We start from the raw sequence: 21351 nt of genomic DNA, 5'->3' as shown, positions 1-21351 counted from the left end.
TGTACTTGGTTGGTTGTAAATGCTTTATCTGTATATGACTTTTAGTTTCCGAGAAATAGATAATGTAAACCAATATATAATCATATATATAAACTTACGCATTACTAACTAGTACAGCCTACTTAAATTTTCAATAACTCTCACATTCCTACAATATAAAGTTCAAGCTAAACAAGCGAAATCTTTAAAAAATGTATATGTTAAAGTCTCTTGTATGCGAGGAAGCTTTTCAGAGGGATAGAAAAGTGTAAAAATAACACAAGCATTTCAACCTACAACTCTGCTTTTGATTACAATCGAAACGTATGAAACGGTGTATTCTTTTTGGGATGTGGATACCGAAATTTTGTTTGGTTTATATTCGTATACAAATACGATAACAACTTCTATAATATAACATTCTATATATTTTGTCTATATAGATATCTTATTTTACACGTTTTACATTCATATAAAACACTACCTAACAATTTCTATGGACCTTTGCATAATATTTTACGTAATATATTAAAGTTTGTACTCATTTCTTATCCCCGAAAGGTTGATGTTGGGTAGGAGGTTTGCGCAAAAGCAGTTATCGGCAATAGCCCGCAGAGACCACATGGTCGTCGTTATAAACCGCGAGCGATTTTGTGCGTTGTGTTTATAGGTGAGAATGTTTTTAATAATCAACAAAAACGGAATTTAGTACTAGGACTTGTATTTACTTTGTGAGTTAATTTGTAGTAAAAGTGTCATAGTTTTTAATAGCACGTAATTAATTCTAACGTGTGGTGACAATTTTTGGCGATCGCAACAAATGTTAAAGTTTCAAATTTAAAAGATGTATAAAAAATAAACAAAAACATAATATTGCCAACATACAACAATTTAGATATTTACAAAACTATTTGTAAATTATACAAAAAGTAGAGTAATTTGATGTTAATTTATTTAGACATAATGTTATAGTTTTTAAAGTGAATAAAATTATGTAAATATACTATAATTTAGTTAAAAAAAGTAGTTAGTTTATTAATAGCCGTGAAATTTGTTTATTTTATGTTAACAACTTTGTTAATATTAAATAATTTAGATAACATATTCTTATACAAATTTGTACGTGAAACGAAACTGAATATTTATTGTTCTGCAGAAAATTGAATGTCGTCGCCGTCAATGTTTGGTTTATTCAACCTTTGTCAATTGAGTTTTATATTTATAAAAATGAACAAAATATTTGTGTAATATTTATTTAAATGAAACTGTGTACTCGGAATTTCTTAAATCATTTGATTTCATGTTCACAAATATTATGTTACAATAATTATTAAATAACGCTTTTGCGCTAGGTTCATATACAACCTTAAATGTAATAACCAGAAAGGATTCACTGACTGTAACTGTAACTCCACAATGTGGCACAAGAAAAAGAGAAGCTATATAAATGTATCAAAAATGGTAATGCAATACAGATGAAATAGAAAATTAATATCTAAAATACTACATATATTATCATAGTCCTGAGTACCTGAGTACATACAAAAATATGTTTAAACGATTGAAAAAAATAATTATGTAATTAATGTGTTTATGTTATTTTGTAACATAAAAATTAATCAAAAATTGCGTTATGGTAAATTAGTAATGCTATTGAATAATTTGTTTACCATTATTGTTATAAGTGGATGGAATAGGTTCTCTACAGTTGCGCAGTTTTCCACTGCTTCGACAAACGTTTTGTCATTCGAAATTTGATTCCCTAACAGAATTGGTTAATCAGTTAAATTTTCACTAATTCCAATCGGTTTATATGCATACTGTAATAGTGCAGTCCATAAATTGTCAAACTGAAAAATCAAAGAAACAGAGATTGTTGAATAGAACAAACATTTTATAGATACTGTGTCTACCTTTCTGTATCTTATAAGTAGAAATAACTTCCGCGTTCTATCTCAATGTAATAGTGAAGTGATGCATAACATTACTTTCATCATCTGAGTATTAAATTTTTACTTTCACTCGAATACCATTGACCAAACCCATAAAGCGGATTTATGAAGAGAAACTTCTATAATTTGGCTCTTTATACAATATTTCAAAGCGCGTTTCGTTGTCGAAGTTTTGGCTTACGATTAAGCAATATGAAAATTCCATTGATGGAATTAGAATTGTAGGGAAACTGTTTGAAGTTTAACATGACCGCAACATGTTGAAACCCCATTTAATATTAGAAGTGTATAATTTAATCAACTGTAAATATAATTTAATATAATATGTAGTACCAGAATTTCTATAACGAATACAACCATTTCCTTTTGACTCATTCACCAATTCGATCATTAATGGAATTGTTGAGGTTACAAGACTTTCATTTCGAAATTAAACTGAATCCTATACATAATTGACTTATACACCTGTCATGTATTAGAGTGTAGGGCATTTCAACTGCACAATTTCTCCAATGACGTGGCCAAATGTTAACTAAGTCCGAAGGGAGAAATCGGTATTTAGAGAAATGCTCGTAAAATAAGATGTTGTTCTTAGTACAAACATTGAACCTAAGTGATAAAACATTGAAGTTTATTTTGATAAAATATTATGCAATTACCATACTAGAGCCACTTTGCTAAAGATCATCATTTAACAGATATATATCTACTAGAATGACTTTTCACCATGTTTAGTTGGTTACATACCAAGCAGAGGTAGTAATTAAAATTTTATAACATTTTTATTTTCAGTTAACAAATGATGGCGCTTTTAGTGAATTCAACGCAAAATGTAATTCGAGATACGTACGATTATTATTTGTGGACTCTGTCACTTTCCGGTAAGTTGTAAAATTTTCAAATTTACATTGACAACATGTATATAACTATTATATATATTGTTTTTTGATATGAGTACCTACGAAGTCCAACCCAGCACATACGCATTACATACTTAATAAAAATCAAAGAAAAAAAGAATAAGAGATAACAATCTCTTATTCTTATCTAATTTTTTTTGAATTTTTGTTATTTTGTGTGTATCTGTGTGTGTATTTTGTTTAGTAATAAATGTTAAACACTATTTGAGAACAATATTCATGAAAATATTTCAATAAGACAGCATAACAAAGAGTTCAAAGGTGTCATGTCTAGATCGTTTATTACAATATCTTCATTTCTGGAGACTGTCAAATCAATCCTCGACCTAAATTACTGAAAGCTTTAGGAAACATTTGTATTCTTACATGAAGGGTTAATCTCGTACTGATATATAACAGTATATTGTGTCGGTACAAAATGGCAATTTATGTCAGAATATAAAACAAAGAAATTAAGTCGGAACTGACATCCGCCGAAGATTTTTTTCTCTAAAATTTTGCGACCTATAGAAATTATTGTTTGTTCAAAGCCTATGTATTGTTTCTGTGTCAATGTTTGTTTTGTGAGATAATGCTTTACATGATTACAAAATTAAGTTGGGCTTAGTTAAATCCTGGTAAAATTACTCGGTCCTATCAATTGTCATTTGGTCTAGTAGTGACAACACAATGTTGATGTTAGGCGATACTAGGCAAAAATAATGACTAGAACTTATTTTAGAGTTCAGGTCATAAAGAAATATTTATTACGCAAAAGTGAACTTTGGTTATAATGTAGCATCTAGCTATATTTTAGAATAATCGAATATATGTTATTTTATTTTCAGAAATATCATTTCATAGCTTAAAATCCTAAGTAAATTAAACATTTAAAAAACCTCTACTGCTGAATTGGTAAATTAATTTTTAAACTTTATGAAATATTTACCGTAATTATTTTATCAATATTATGAGATCTATTAATAAATGAGGAATCCCGATATATTTAACTGATTTGATTTATGAAATTGTAAAATTCAATTCTAAATATCTTACTTTTGCATTTGAAAAGTTTTTTTAAGTCCATTCATTTGTATAGAAAAAAAAAGTTACTCTAATATCGTAATATCATCTATCTCTACTCTATATTGCGATTTCAAGAAACAATATTATAATAATATGAATGTAGTCGCTAACCTAGTAAATTCTAATGCCTTGGCCATAATACTTAAAGGGAAATTGTTTTACCTTAACGGTAGACCATTGATATTCGCAAACATCACAATTTGAGGCAAATCAGTATCATCTTAGAGGACACTTAGTATTTTCCGTACTTTTAAAACTATGATATAATCGAAAAGTCAATAAACTCAACTCAATTCGAGATTTGTATGCATTCATTTTATTCGTGATATCAGTTTAAATATAAATTGAATCAGAAAAAAATATTGGGAATAGTAAGTTCATTTAGATTAATTATAAGAAGTTGTGGTACCTAAAAGCTTTGTGTAGTGATATGATTTTTCTCGTTTTTTTTTTAATTTGTTAACCTTGTCTTTGTTACAGATAAACGCACGGTTGGTTGGCCGCTAGTCGATTCACCTATGCCAACAGTTGTGTATACATTACTATATCTATTTATTGTGTGGATTGGACCTAAGATCATGAAGAACAGACGACCATTCCAGTTGACCTGGTTGTTAGTGCCCTACAACTTGGCAATGGCTGCTTTGAACGCATATATTGCGTTACGGCTTCTAACGGCGTCGTTTAGGCTTCGTTACAGCTATATATGTGAGCCTTGTCGACAAAGATACGACCCAGATGAATTACAAGTAAGTTCATTAGCGTAATAGGAATGCTTTTTTGGCAAATTAAGATGGAATTTTGTATGTTACTATGACCATTATAGTTGAATCTGTATCAAACTGTTTAAAAACAATTGAATTAATAGTAACGAGGAATAACAATTTTATACTTTATGGTAAAACTTATCTCAGTTAACTAATCATTGACGATTGATCTTCACAGATTGCAGATGCGGTATGGTGGTATTACTTCTCGAAACTTCTAGAGTTTTGTGACACATTCTTTTTCATTCTGAGGAAGAAAGATGAACAGCTGACATTCCTTCATGTTTATCATCATTCTACTATGTTCTCTTTCTGGTGGATTGGTATCAAATGGGTGCCGAGTGGATCCAGTAAGTATATACTTTTTAATATTTATTTATTGCTAATACTAAAATTCGTTTATAATAGCTGGAAAAATGTGAACGTTCCGTATTAAATCTGACCAGAATTATTCCGTAACAAAAATATCGGAAAATTGCATTTCTTCACCAGAAATGTTATGTTATTAGATTTTAATTTTAGAAGTCCTTTCAGAAAATTTCAGTTTAAATACTTCAAAAACTAAAGTTATTCTAACCGTTAAAAATTTATGATTATTTATTATTTCACAGCGTTCCTGCCAGCGATGGTAAATAGTGGTATACATGTACTAATGTATACTTACTACGGCCTCTCTGTATTTGGGCCAGCCGTGACCCAATATCTCTGGTGGAAGAAATATCTGACTATCTTACAATTGGTAAGTATCTAAAACCTATACTATAAACGAAGAATCCTGTTTAATATTCAATAATAATATCAAATTTGTAATATTAGTATAAGTTGTTTAAAATGTTACATACATACGAGATGAGAAATATACATATACATTGTTCTTTAATGTGTAAATGATTTTTCTTCTTTCCATAGATCCAGTTCACTTGCGCTCTTATCCTTGGAATCAATGGAATCAGAACAGGCTGCGAATTTCCCTTGTGGATGCACTACGTCCTCATCATCTATATGATATCATTTATCGTACTTTTTGGAAACTTCTACATGAAGGCGTACATTGCTAAGGTAGGTGCTAAATAAGATACGCATTATATCTAAAATATCCTTACACAACTCCGTAAAATGTATATCGTTTGCGTAAAGTCGACCATTTTTGAGAATAATATTTTTGTATAAGAAATAAACTTAAAGGTTACTGAATATATTAAAAACTTTCACCTCTAGAAAGAACTACGCCATTCGTTAAGTATACCAAAACAGTCACGGTTTTCATATACAAAATCGTTTACGACGACAGCGTTAAGAACAACATACCGATTATATTGACCAAAAGCAAAAGGTCCCGGCTGAATTCTATATATTAGGTACTTACTAACAACGTCATCGGATGTTACGACTATCGGATTTTACATATGAGTAGACCCTTCGTTATAACAGATTTTTACTGTAACTTTTATTTTTAATGTTATATAAGATTAATTTTATATTGTGCTTCCTAAAAGTTTATGCTTATCAGGTCATAAGCTACTGTTCATTCTAGGTTACCCAGATTTTATAGCGAAATTTAAATTATATCTTCCGATTAATTAGTAAAATATAACTTTAATTACAGATAAGCCTAGCTAATCTTTAGCTTAAAAATATAACCTAGAAACCAGAATATACAGGTAACATATGAACGTCAAGCTTAGAAGCTAAAACAAATTTTCTTACTCGATTTAGTTATACGAAGAAATAACTACTCAACACATTTATTGTGGCTACTGTCAGCTAAAAATATATTTATACTTTTAAAATACAAATCTTAATAAGCTAATCTGAAACCAACTTTCCTTTATCTACATCTATCTTTTGTGAATTAACTCCAAACTTCAAATAATGTTTTTATATTATAGTCCTTCATCCGTAAAATAGGCTTCATTTCCAAAATATTTCAATATATAAAAGCTTATCCTAGCGAAAAGGACTGGTCGCTAGTCATAATAAAACTTTTCTTTTTCCTTTGTCACAATGGCTTCAATGAAAAAGAGACAGTAGTATATCACTATAAAGTTCATATTCAGTAAAACGAGATAACTTTCTTTGTTTTATAGTATTTTTGTGCAACGAAGTGTTAAATAAATATCTAATTATACCCGCGACTTCCTCTGCGCAATAATAATAACTAAAAAAATACCTGACATATTTGTTCTAGAATTTATTCGCTTATTTGTCTTATAAGCTGTGATACTTAGGGCTTGTTTCACAGTGTATGGATAAAGTACCAAATAGCTATGCAACACATAAATTATTTGAAAGTTCCATATAAGATACTTTGCGTTTCATGACAAATAGCGCTATCTGACAGTCGTGAAACGCAAAAAAGTATTTTTGCGTTAAACAGTAGTTTATCCTACCAATAAGTAAAGCTATTATTTGGAACTTATCTGGACATTGTGAAACAGACTTTTTAAACTTAGTATTTAAACATAACTCTCTAACAAATGACATTAATGTGCCCTAAAAAGAATCTCGTTTAACTGAGATGCACAAACTAAACGGCGTGATGTAACAACTTGACTCGACAACTTTCGCTTTACGTAACGAAAGTGTGACTGCTTGATTGTTTAACTGTTACAAGCCTTAAAAAGTAAAAGTTACTGTTCATTTTTAATAGACTAATTTGAGGGCTGACAAAACTAGTTGGTGTGCCTAGAAGGTTTCTGTCTAATGTTTACATTTTTTTTCATTAAAAACATGGATCGTCATCCATGAGATGAGATCATCCGTGAGAAATTTTACAATTATCTGCCCAAGTTGAATAAATCTTAAAAATATGTATTAAGCAAAATCGTATAACTATTAATCAATCAAAAGATCATATATAACTGCGATATAAGATTGCGGGGAGAATAGACGAGATCATAATGTAATATTTAGCATTACTTTAGATATTTTACTAACTTTTTACACAGTTTACTGTGCGCTGTTTGTGAAGGATTTTGGATACGGTTTGCAAATATATAATAAAGCGTAGGCAACCCTATTTGATATTAAAACCATTAATTTTAACTTTCTTTTCTTACAGGGAAGCAAATGTATGGAAGTAAGATACGGTCAATGCTTAGACGACGAAGAAACTATTGAAAAAAGAAAATTAAAGATCAACTAAATATGTATGCGTAATTAATTAGTTTTATTTAATCGTCATATAAGTTTACAGTAGCTATTATTTGACCTCAAGTGTAAAATGTTTAAGAGTTTTATTCTTATGACCGCCATGTTGTGTTTGAGTCTGGAGGCATTCAATTTTACATTTGCAAGAAATATAGTTATTGTAAAGTTATAATTCGGTTTTTAATAAAACCATAATCAATGTATTTAAAATCGTAATTTATTTACTTAGATATAAGATGATTATAAGTGACTTTGTTTAATATAGGATAAATAATTTGATAATTTTGGTTTCTTTTCGTTTTTTTTAATTTTGCATAAAAGCCGTTATACGGGCAGCGTATCAACTACGTACAGATAAAAATATTTTTTCCATAAACACTTGAAACAATATTCACACTTTCGTATTAAGACAATTTTCATTAGTTACATAAACATAATAATTACATCACAAATTGAATAACGCCATCGAATCGCCATCGTCGCCAGCAACAGTCGAAGTAATTTTATTTTAAACAATACAACAACTTCCGAATTTTTTTATTTTAATTCCACATGAATGAAAATAAAAAATTTATTTAATTTATGTTTTAAATCTTTAGTGACGTTTACGAGTAAGAAAATTGGCTTAAGCATAATATAGCAAATAAAGCGGCAACATTTTGTTGTGTTTAGTTATATCAAAATAAGACAAATATATCTTATTAGAAGGAATAATCTGTACAAAAGAAATAATTTTCACTTGGTTTACTTCAATTTTATATTAAGTAATAAAGTTAAGTTGATTTCCTGGGTTTGTAAAGTACCTATGATCTGCAATTCTTGATAGAAACTTTTATGATACTATATTTATTGAAGTACGTGCCAACGTATTCGTCGAACAATCGGACTTATAGCTTCCAATGGATTGGTCTATATCTATAATGTTTAATAAATTCATACAATACTATCTATATTATGTCTCGGATATTTTGTTAAATAAATAACAATTATTTATTTATTCAAGTTTAGTCCATAATATCTATAGTATTATCTAAATATATCACAATTTGGGGAAAATAAAAAGAGACAAAAAAAGAAATACAATAATAATGTTTATACGGAATAAAATAAAAATACTATTAATTTTTGTTAAGCAGAAAATTATTACCAGAAAAACAGCAAATTAGGCATCTAATCCTGTTGAGAGTTCTCAACGGATTCTGAGGAAAGACTGAAGCAGGCTTAAGCAGCCAATCAAATTTCCCTTATACGAAAAAAAATAGTAGAAATTAGAACTAATGAAATACATATATTGTTTAAACTTAATGTATAGTAAGTTTATGGACACTTGAAAACTTACTCAAGAATTATCATATAATTATCTTAAGATTTTAACTACTTCAGATTCAAAAGAATTTGAACTTTATTCAATTTTTTATTAATATATCTATCATTATTCTGATTACATTTGTTGGCACTGTGCACGAGCCATATAGGCTACTTTTTGCGCACGCTGTACAACTTCTGAACATCTCTTTCGGCGGATCATCTTGCAATCTTGGAAGAAACCCTCATTTCTGGGGAAACCATTGCTGCCATCACAAAATGTTACCAGCCCTAAAAAACAAGAGGAGTACTAAAATACAAACTAATTTAGGCTTAGTTAAATAAATAAAATCACAATTAGACAAATGTATCATGTATTCCATCTTTGGCTATATTCTCAGTATATTTGTTTGTAATTATATATAATTTATGTTAGCTGTAGGAGTACTAAATAAATAAAATGACTGAAATACTTAAAGCAAGATATCATAATATTTTTTTAATTTTAAGTTCTTGGAAACAAACACAACACTACAGTTTTGCCATTCCGCTAGCTAAATTGAGTATCTCATTTAAAAAAAAGCTATTATAGTCTTTAACTATTTAAATAGAAAAACGTTCGTTAATAAACATAATTATAACATGCTCATTTTAAGTCATTTACACTACCGATCCTTGTGGTATTTCTGCAAAAGTAATAAGGAGCATAATTGATGTAATTGCTCGCCATCTAGCTGTTATTTTCAACTATTATATAGAAAGTGGCGAGTTTCCCGATATATTGAAACATAGTAAAGTAATTCCATTATTTAAAGCCGATAGACCGACCCCAGTTACTTCTGTAAAGTAAATTTCTGTAGTACTTGTAAAATATTTGAGAAAACTTTATTAAATCAACTGGTAAGTATTTTATCGTAAAATAAATAATTACATAAATTTTGCCGATGAGTAGAGATGTCTACCGATTCAATTTTAATGACCTGGAATTACGTGGAATGACGTGATTCCTGTATCTTATTTTTATTATATACATTATTTATTTTTATCATGTACATAATTGAAATTAAATAATCTAAGTTAACGCCCTAAAATTAATTAAAATACACGATGGGACTCAATTAATATAATGTTTTATTGAGTTAATGAATACATCAGTTATTTCTCTTACCAAGTCCCCATACTCGTCCGCCTCTGAACTCTCCTTCAAATTTCATACCATCAGCTCGCCAAAATACTCCATGACCGTGGAACCAGCCTTGCATGAATTCGCCTTCGTATCTGCAAATGTAAATTGTTATTCTAATAAAAAAACGTATATTTACTAACGCTTATACAATTTAAATATTTCTCTGTTACTATTAAAATAGTAGTTTAGCTTGGTTTAACTATACTAATATGAACACCAAGAATGCGGCAACTCAAGCTCCAATAATGCAGCATGCTCCGTTACTGTCTTACATAAATAGTTTAGTTTCAGTTATGACAGTTTTTGCCCTGTGGCACTACTATGAAGAACCAGCTTCTGTATTTCGAAAATTCTTTAAGGCCAGCAAAGCAATCGTCAGCCTTTTGGCCGCGTTAATGTTCGTGGATGGCGGCTTCAGATGAGGCTCCAGAACAATGTGACTGTGATGTGAATGTGATGTGTCTGTGTGTGTATATAGGACAGTGGCTGGCATCACTTTATGATACAACTTAAAGTCTACATGTTTCGCCTTTGAGTTGACCTGTCTTACTAAAGAAATGACGATTAACTATAGATACTGAAAGTGTAATCAGTGCACCATCATTGAACTCTTTTAAAAATAGATTGGATTTCTCCAAATCTCAAAAAAATGCGCGCATCAGCTTATTAAGCTGCATATTATGTTTATATACATAATAATAATAATAAGTTTATTGAAAGGAAACTTTTTTAAATTATTTCTTCAACAAACGAAATAATCCAAGTTTGTTTAAAAATAAGCTGGAATATTCTTCTGATATTTCAACAACCGTATAGTTTAAATAAAATTATTAAAACAGCATGCTAAATAAAGTTTGGTGTTGAATTTGTAGTATAATTCTCGCATAGACTTAACAAAAGTCTGACTGTGGTAAAGCTTTGTGGAAAACATCAACTTGCTAAAATACGAAATATTCGCCTCATGTTAATGCCGCTCTAGTGTTTTGATAGATTAATCCTAGTATAAAATAAAATACAAACGATCTCGTACTCATGAGCCAGTCTTCAGTCTAATATACATTCCACACTTCCAACATACAGCGAAACAGGTTTAATTTAAAAAAAAGCACTTCTTGGATATATTACGTAAAAAATAAAATTTCTACGATTACTTATTTTAGGCGAAGGTAAAGAAAATCCTTTTTTTACTACTTTCCAGGTAACTGAACAGATCTCTATTTTAATATTTTTATAATTAATTATTTATTGCTGGTTATTATATTTTGTAGCTGTAATACACGTTAACTTTTCATAAATGACTTTGACAGATAATAACAAACGAAACAATAGTTATTTCATGTTATATTTTAGGAGCAAAATAATGAAGCGTTTTCTCAGTAAAATTAATTATGATTTCCATTCAATATTGTTGATGACACTGTTATCAATTGTTTAATTTGTAAAATTAATTAATTTTGTTCCGTAACGAGAAAGAATGAAATATGATTCTGATTTATTGCTGATTTTATTTGAAAATTCTATATATAACTTATAGGCTATTTTACAAAAAAAAACGAGTAATCTGTATAAGTCTTGGATTAAATAAGCGTAATAAAGTAATTATTGATAAAAAAATGACTAATATATTGATCATAAAAGACAAAAACGTGACACAAAACGGCCTCCTGTATCCCATAAATACAGCGCCTAATAGTACATATACCTACATCTATACTAATATTATAAAGAGGAAAGGTTTGATTTTTTGTTTGTTTGTTTGTATGAATTGAATAGGCTCCGAAACTACTTGGCAGATTTGAAAAATTCTTTCACTGTTGGAAAGATACATTATTCCTGAGTGACATAGGCTATATTTCATTTTCAAAAAAATAGGCATCCTTACTAAAATTACGATAACATTAACATTTGTTTATTATTTGATACAATTCTAACAGATGGCGCTGAGTTAAAGGTAGTAGTTTGGCAAGACGACGTTTGCCAGGTCAGCTAGTATAGTATACAGATGAGGAAGCCGAAGTACAATATCTTTCAGTTTCATTTTTGAGACACTTTATTTGTAAGTTAATACATGAAGACTTGTGTGATTTTAAGATGATTTTGTATCATACAATACAAAATAAACCCAACTATTCCATATTCCTCGATCTAAGAGAAACTATTTACGAAACTCATGTATCGTATCGTATACCTACAGATTACAACATAAATTACCAGCAAATCGATTTAATGTGACTAAAAATGTTTACAAAAATATTTAAAAAACTCTGGTATCTTTTATTAATAATGGCTTTGTTATTCTTCCCTTATATTAAATATTTGTTATGATAATGATCAATGAATCTTAGAATTAACAATTTAGTGTGAATTTGTGCTTCGTTATATTTTTTGTATAAATACGTAAAACTGTGGTGTATGTTTGAATATGTATTCTATTTTTGGATTTTTTTTTATTTTATTCATTGTTTGAATATTGTTTAATGAGTAGCTGTAGGACTTTAATAAAATAAATAATTATCATGTAATAAACTTGTCGGACCTAGGCATCATATACACTAATGCGATGTCTGAAAGATAATTCTTAACAGAATTAAAAATAAGAATAATATATTGGTTATATGGTCACTGATAAAAAAAGAAAATTGTTTTTGAAATCGTGTCAAACAGCCTCGTACCTAAATCATCGCTATGCATATGCATTATTATATCAAGAATGAGATATAAATATGCTAATTGTAAAACAAAATGTGCGAAAATCTTTTATTATTATTACCAGACTCGGCATTTAACTATTAACTTACTTGGCTCCATCGGGAAACGACATAACGCCAAGTCCTGAACATAGTCCACTCATCAATGATCCATCATATCTGGTACCATCAGGTAAGACTAGATGTCCCATACCATGTTTTTGGCCCTTGGAGTTCCATTCCCCTACATACTTCGTGCCGTCTTCATACTTGTATGCGCCAGTTTTAGCTGCACATGGCTCAGCTGAGGATTAAAAGTGTATAACTAGTATTTAGAATTACTCGTATTATACAATCATAATATTGAGTCTCAAAAGACGCATACACATACATATTAGTAACGTTTAAGAAACGGTATTTTTTTTCATACGAAGCTAATAACATTACGAACATTCTATTTGGTAATATGTTTTGTTACACTGTTTTAAGTATGTACTAAGTTTTTGTTCCTTTTTGTACTTCGGAAGAGTCTGGTTAGCAAGTCCAAAGCACAGAAATATACTACGTGGGTACCAGAGTCGTTATAAATAATGTAGAGTAGTAGAATACAGTAGATAAAAAAAGTAGTTTTATTTAATAAATCTTTTAATTTACAATATCAAATATTATTTTATGATCATTATTAATCTGCTAATTTATTAAATATGTTAATATGTCAACCACATCAAATGATCTTACAGAATGAAATCTATACCTTCCAAATAGCAAAATGATGGCAAAAGGTAAATTATAACCACTATTTAAAATTACACCATTAATAAAAATTAAATATTTCATTTCGCATTAAAATACTCTAAAACATACCGTCAATCATGGTTGTGTTAGTCACGGTGCTCAAAGTAAAACTGAAGGGATTCCTTTTTCACCTAATCTAATTTATACTTGTAATCTAATTATACTGAGCCCATCTGAATCTCACATATTAACATTTAGTTCAAGTTAGCGCTAACTGGTATATGGTGTGGCTACATTTAAAAAAGATTGTCTTTGGGTGCGAGCTGGTATTATACTACTATTCTCAGAATACACGATGCTTAAAAGATACACTCCATACACTCTATTGTAGATGTACATATGTCATGAATTTCTTTGGAATGCTTTTAAACCTCTAAATATTATTACATATGAATAAATTTATTTAAACACAACAAATTAGCTTTACTCACCACTTAAGTATAATGATCTTTTGTAGTTGGATGTCGAGTGTTAATATATGTTTTATGGCGGAATGGGCTGAGAATCAGTGTTTTTTTTATAGAACAGGCAAACGGCTCAACTGATGTAAAGTGATACCCCGCCCATGGACACTCTCGATGCCAGAGGGCTCGCGAGTGCGTTGCCGACCTTTTAATAATTGGTACGCTCTTTTCTTGAAGGACCCTAAGTCGAATTGGTTCGGAAATACTTCAGTGGGCAGCTGGTTTCACAAAGTGGCTAAGTGTGTTAACTATTTTTTTAGCACATATAAGGAGAAACAATCTTTAATTCTTGTTCAACCACAATTGATTCTAGGTATAATTATATGTCAAAACAAAAATCATTATTATAAAGCAAATAAACACGCATCAAATATTAAACAGGCAAAAATATATACAATGTTTTGAAAACCATTCACAAGCATTTACAATTTTATTTTACTGTATTACTTATACATATCGACATACAATACGATCGCGAATGTCTTTGATGTTTTGTTTCATAATATTTCCTTTACAAAATTCTACTTGTATATTTTCTTAATTTTATTTATATACCTTTAAAATAACTCGTATAACTGCTGGCCGACTCGCATGGCTTCACAAATATAACAAAAACCTTAGCCACAGCAAGGCTTGGCCGAGTCTGCTAGTAATATATAAATCAAGATACTGGTGTCGGTTCACATAACAACAGGCGTTTCTATCTTTCCAACAATTGTCCTCTTTGCTAAGTAATTATTAACACGCGATTTTTTTTATAACAGAGTGCAAACGGGCTCACCTGAAGTTAAGTGATACCGCCGCCCATGAACACTCTCAATGCCAGAGGGCTCTCGAGTGCGTTGCCGGCCTTTAAGGACTTTGTACGCTCTTTTCTTGAAGGACCCTAAATCGAATTGGTAATTAATAATTGGAATTAGGCGAATCATGTTTAAAAATTGGAATGTATTGTTTAATTTTCTCACCGCTATAATTTTGGTTACATCAATGACATGTGCTATTAAAAACATCTTTATAAAAGCCGAAATTGGATTACTGTAAGTCATTTAAAAAAACTTCAACGTTAAACAAAAGTATACTTTTACATTACATTTTTGTTACAATTTATTGCTGTAGCAATTTTTTTTTTCAAAAGCCGAAACCGATCTCAATTAACTAAGCCGTAATTGTTGCGCAATAAGTCCACAGCACATCCTTATTACGATAGCACTGTTTATTGTCCATTGCTTAGGTCTTTCCTCAATTACCTAACGGTACTCTGTCAAAAAAGTGCTGACTTATTAGGATTTACATGAGTCTAAACACTATGAAAATTGCAAAATAAAATTCATAATATGTTTTTCCAAAATAAAAAAAAGTAATAAAATTAAGTATACAATTTTTTTAACAAAAACATACATACCTCATTTTTTTTAATAATGAGTAAAAATTAAAACAGAGTTACAATCATATCTATTCCATTTAAAGATTAAGAATGGTTATTGGATTATGAAATCAATATTCAGTTTATAACACCGAATTCTAATATAAAAATTGTTAGTGATACCTTTCTGGATATGAAATAAATATGAACAAAATGAAACACACAATAGTGATCCATCTCAACTACTATGACAGCTAATCAGAAATTATCTGTGCGCGACTACCGAAAGCTAATCAAATGCATTCAAACAGTTAGTACTAAGGATTTTACTTATTAGTCTCTACGTGAATGTAAACCAGAGTGCAAATTAATATTATTTTTATTTGCTACAGATCATTAATTCCCAAAATCATCATATTAAACTTTTTATATTATTACCAACATATATGTTACAATGATGAAACAATGTTACAATCTAAAGGTGCTGCAATTCAAATCCCACGGTGGCTTCCTTCTGGACCAAATCTGTTATTTGATGTATTCTATGTTACTGTATAACATTTCTTCAAAACATTATTTTGGAAATTTTCAGTCATGTTAAATTACCTTCACAACAACGAAAATAATTTGTATTTGTATAAACACACGAACTCAAATCAGTAATAATTATGGAAAAGTTTAAATACATAGAAATATTTGGCTAAAGAATCCATGGTGGTTATAGTATAAAAATACATTTATAAATAGTTCAAAATATTGTATTCGACGAAAAAGAAGCTAAGAAAGGTGCCTAGCCGTAATCCAAAGCATGTTTTTGTTCTTTTTGTTTCTTTCTGAATATTTTCAATACAGTGGACTCTATACCGTCATTAGTTTTTTATTATTTATTACGAAGACATATTTTCATATTTAAAAACATACTTTTGTATAATTGTTTTTATAATGAGATTACAAAACTAATATAATATTGAGGTGCCGAAATTTCTTAAAGAATCGCATAACACGTGTGCCATTATTCTTAGATTACATTGCCTGTAGGAAAATTTGATCTTAGTTACTAAACGCACCACTGTCCCATATTCACTACTATATATATATGATGATGACCTCTATAACGAAGTAAAATGAAATTCGTTATAAAGACTTTAACACAATATTTTTATAGTATGTTTACGTTCAAATAAGGAAGGTTGTTTTTAATTTAGATGGTATAAAAGGAAATTATTGAATCTCTACAAAGGTATGTTCAAATACGTGAACACTAAACTAGCAATCTAACGCTTCCCGTCACGGCAGTTGAAATGCACATAACTCAAGTTCATGGACGTAGTATTGTTGTCTCGATTCGCGAATACATCGATCAGGTGTCTTACTGATACTTTGCTTCGAGATTTTTATTTGATTCATATGGATTCGTAGGTTACTATACAATTCATTAATCAAATGATCGCGTCTAAGATATGCATACTCATGGTTGAGCTATGGTGTTATCTTATGGGGTAACAGTGTTGATGCCACTGCCGTATTTACAAGCCAAAAAAGAACGTTTAAGAATTTTAGTTAATATAGAAAATACTGACTCATGCAAGCCTCACTTCATTCTGAACAAAGTCCTTAGCCAACCTACCATATATATAATGGAAGCATGTTTATTTATTCGTTAATATCCCGATGTGTTTATAAAAAGGAAGATACTTTCCTTTACTCTCTGAGACCTTCTCGTAAAGGCCAACTGTTTTTTTTATAGAACAGGGGGCAAACGGGCAGGAGGCTCAACTGATGTTAAGTGATCCAAGCCGCCCATGGACACTCTCAATGCCATTTACGTACAGATTGGGATTGCATCAATCAGGACCCAATGACCTCTTCAATAAAAATATATAACAAATTACCGGAAAGTTTAAAGAATGAGACAAATAACTTGAGGTTTACCAAATCTTTAAAGAAATTATTATATAAAAAGTGTTATTTCACTGTTACAGAGTATCTGACCGAAAGACTTTTGAATTGATATTGATAGACTTGAATTTCTTTTATTGAACTTAAGTTTATTAATAATTTTAAGTACTTTCTTCTTTTCGAAATGAGAAGCCAAAGCAAGTATACCAAATGAATAATGTATCTTGAATGAATAGAAATGATCCAATTTCATAACCGTGGCAATGCAGCAAGGTGACGGGGCAATATCTCAAAATACATTCAAATAACACTTTATAGTTCTTCCGGCTTCCATGTTTCTATGTATTATTAGACTACATAAATACCGCAGTCATCAGTGGATGCCGCAGACGGAGCCAATGAAATAAGCGATTCTTACATAAACAATGTTGGTAACATCAAGACAGCATGCTACTATCGATCCGCGGGGCAAGGTCACACCGCACTCACGGGGTTGTGTCGCCATAGACATGCTATTTATTTGTAAATTACAAACCTTATACTTTATAAGGTTAAAATTATTATAGTATAAATACACCGACAACATAATAACCCATGCATTTTTCCATACATAAACCAAATAACAAAAATACTTATCTAACCACATTTCAAACGTTAGGAAGCATATTCTCTTTTTAATTGTTGTGTACGCGTTTACTCTTATCTATTTATTTACAAAAGCTTGCCAACCCAGGCTAGCGCACTTTAAGATATTTTCATTGGAGAACCGCAGAAAACTAATTGATATATCGATTGCATTCAAGATATAATAATCAGGTTGATTGCCCGAACCTTCTGTCTTAATTCATATTTCGTGTACTCTCTCGATACCCCAGGCATCCCATTATTCCTTTTGTCCCACCATTTCGTAGAACGCGTTTTGGTCGAAGCTCACCGATATCCAAATTAAGCATTTTGATAAACGAGCTAGGTCTGGATATCCATAGTTGCTCACCTCACACATTGAAATCGATTTGTGTTTTTGTAATTTTTGTTTAGTTTCTTAAGTTTATTTTTTTACTACTTTTTTTTTGTTTTGTCAAATAGTTGTTTTGTTTTGTTTAATATTAGATCTCTCAATATTTGTCATGTCTGCCTATAAGTGCTTGTCGCATTTAAAATTGTATTTGGTGATTTTCTTTTAGCGCTGTAACAGTGTGCCAAGCGTTGGCAAGCTTTTTTATCAATAAAATAAAATAAAACTCTCGACACAGTTACACATCGGTACATAAGCAAATGCAGGATTCAATGTGACAAATACTTGTAGGCAAACATAACAAACACGAAGAAAAAAATAAATCGTTTCATTAATTAAAAAAAAAAAGTAAAGGAAATTGATTTCTTAGTGTGATGGTAGCAACTCTAATCGATCTTATAAAACTGTGTTCTTTCTAATCGATTAATTATCTTCTAACGTACCATTAAATAAACAAAATATTATAATAAGAACATAAAGAGCAAGCAGTATCACTTTAGTCCTGTATATGTGTCATTATACACACGTATACTGCAAGTCTCTGTATACCATACGTTGCATTTACTTAGGATTATTAATCTATATGCACGTCCCCCACGTACATAAATCGATTTACTGATAATCAAGGTTATCACACGCATCCTGGGAAACCTCCTGCTCAGCTGACACAATACATTATATATTTTATAATATCTTTTATATGCAATTTCAATACCGTCGTCTATCTATTTTTTTAAGGAGTTTAAGTAGGTAACATGGCAATCTAAGTTTTACAAAGAAGTTACCATTAAATATGTGATTTTAATTAGATTTCCTATATAATACATTACGTATTTGTTTTTAAACTATATAAAGGTTCGGTTTCTATCGACCTTATATGTAATTCTGCGAGAAGGGCGCAGTTGTCGTTGAATCATTATCTGATAAAAATTTAAATTCATACTCGTGTATTTCAATCGTCCTACATATTGTTACCATTACTAAAAGATATTAATAATGAAGTCATTTATAATTAGTCACTGTCATATAATTGGGTCACGTGTCATATTTTATATTTAGAACAGTTGTCATTGAAAGTTTTAAACATGTTTGAATTTTAAAATTTCCCATGAACACTGGAACATCGACCTTGTCAGCTCTACTTTGCTTTAACTCTAGCTTAAAGCCCTGCCCTTGTAGAAATAAGTATAATTGATTGACGTTTAGATATTGCCGCAAAGTGTTTGCCAAAAATATGATTTTAAAAAGTTTTTTTTCTTTAACAATACAGATATTATAAAAGGTTTATTATAGTAAGTTACAAAATGACTCAAAAATTTCAAAACGCAATGTTTCTTACTATAATATTAGGAGAAACGTTATAAATATATGGTGTAGTAAAAGCTTAAAGTGTTAGAAATATGAAAATGTAATAAAAAAGAAAAGCATGTCCAGCATGACATATTGAGAGGAGTTCAATTAAAAAATTTCTAAATAAAATAAATGAATACAATAAAAAAGTTATACGACGAATAGTGAATATGGTTTTCAAAATAAATAATCTTGTTTTAAATAAATTTATTACATACTTTAGTTTTGGAACACTAAATATATGAGGTAGCTTTCTTGTCTTCATTCAGGGCCGTCAATGGTCAATGTCGGGGGCCAAGCCAGTGCTGCAAAACAGTTGTATGACACATTTCTAGCGACCGTTCGAAAGGGTTTATAAACCTTTTGAAATCTGCTAAAAACTTCCCCGTAATTTATCACCAACAAAATATTTATGAAGGAGTTTTCTGATTGTTGACTACGCCTAAAAACCGTTCGGTCTACACAAACGCACCCACCGCGGGCGTAAAACGCGTCGTCAAATGTGATTTAATTTTTTACATAAATATCTGTAAACAAAGGCTGCGGGCCCGCAACCACGGCGGCCGCGGGTGCATGCTTTGTGAGTAAGCCTCCATGCCTTAGACATAAAAATCGACGATGTGTGTCGTGCACAGAAGTTCGCCTGAAGTAGGTAAACTTCTGAAGGTTAAATAAATAAATACAGGCCAAGACCAAGAGTTTTTCAAACCAATGGTTTTTTATATTACCATAATATACAAGCAAAACAAGACCTGTATCGTATGTACTTGAGAATTTGGTTCATGACAATGACGAACAGGAAATTGAAAGTAGAATATATATATATATGTATGAATAAGTAATAAGTAATGATACAATAGGTGTGATAGATAAATAGACATAACGAATTATATTGGTATATCACGATTGAAAAACCACACATATAATTTTTGCGGTTTAGTAACACGTAAAATATTTATAATATTTTCTTTTCTAAAAATATGTAGTCAATTGTAGTTAAAATGTTATTTAAATTTCTCAGTAATGCTATTAATACATATTTTACCAATACCTATCTAAATAAAATAAATTATATAGAACTTTAACACTAATAAAACTTGCAAGTAACAAGTACTGAAACTTCACAGTTGTAAAACAGATTTGTATAAAATTTAATTAATACGTATAATTTTCATAAGAATTACTAATATATCAATTATTAACATCTGGATTTTTATCTAAAAAATGCTTTTTGGTTTATATAGCAAATCAATTCTAAACATTCGTTCCTAACAAAAAAATAACTTAATTTAGTGACAAAACATTTCAGTACAAAAAAAACTACTTTTAAAATTCATATACATAAGATATTTTATTACATATAAGTCGCTTACCACGTTTCGTTCGTTTATTTAGATGAGTGTTTTTTTAAGAATTCTTAAATATCTATATGGCAAGAGCTTGACAACGCATAT

At 30.0% G+C, this 21351-nt stretch overlaps 2 protein-coding genes across 2 annotated transcripts; one reads left to right on the top strand and one right to left on the bottom strand.

Annotated features, from left to right (window-relative positions):
- Positions 1 to 551: 551 nt before the first annotated feature.
- LOC110999618 (elongation of very long chain fatty acids protein 4) lies at positions 552 to 8002 on the top strand. The gene is made up of 7 exons (XM_022268775.2): positions 552 to 649; positions 2724 to 2812; positions 4397 to 4665; positions 4862 to 5033; positions 5295 to 5422; positions 5593 to 5742; positions 7745 to 8002. The coding sequence occupies exons 2-7, from the start codon at positions 2731 to 2733 to the stop codon at positions 7826 to 7828; spliced, it is 885 nt and encodes a 294-aa protein (XP_022124467.2). The 5' UTR covers positions 552 to 649; positions 2724 to 2730; the 3' UTR covers positions 7829 to 8002.
- Positions 8003 to 8034: 32 nt separating this feature from the next.
- Positions 8035 to 13989, bottom strand: LOC110999615 (MORN repeat-containing protein 4 homolog). Its single transcript, XM_022268770.2, has 4 exons — positions 13876 to 13989; positions 13123 to 13315; positions 10307 to 10416; positions 8035 to 9429 (listed from the first exon to the last, which is right to left on the bottom strand). The coding sequence occupies exons 1-4, from the start codon at positions 13883 to 13885 to the stop codon at positions 9275 to 9277; spliced, it is 468 nt and encodes a 155-aa protein (XP_022124462.1). The 5' UTR covers positions 13886 to 13989; the 3' UTR covers positions 8035 to 9274.
- Positions 13990 to 21351: the final 7362 nt, after the last annotated feature.

Source organism: Pieris rapae, chromosome 18, assembly GCF_905147795.1.
Source record: "Pieris rapae chromosome 18, ilPieRapa1.1, whole genome shotgun sequence".
Lineage (NCBI taxonomy): Eukaryota > Metazoa > Arthropoda > Insecta > Lepidoptera > Pieridae > Pieris > Pieris rapae.
This window is presented reverse-complemented; position numbering and strand designations above follow the sequence as displayed.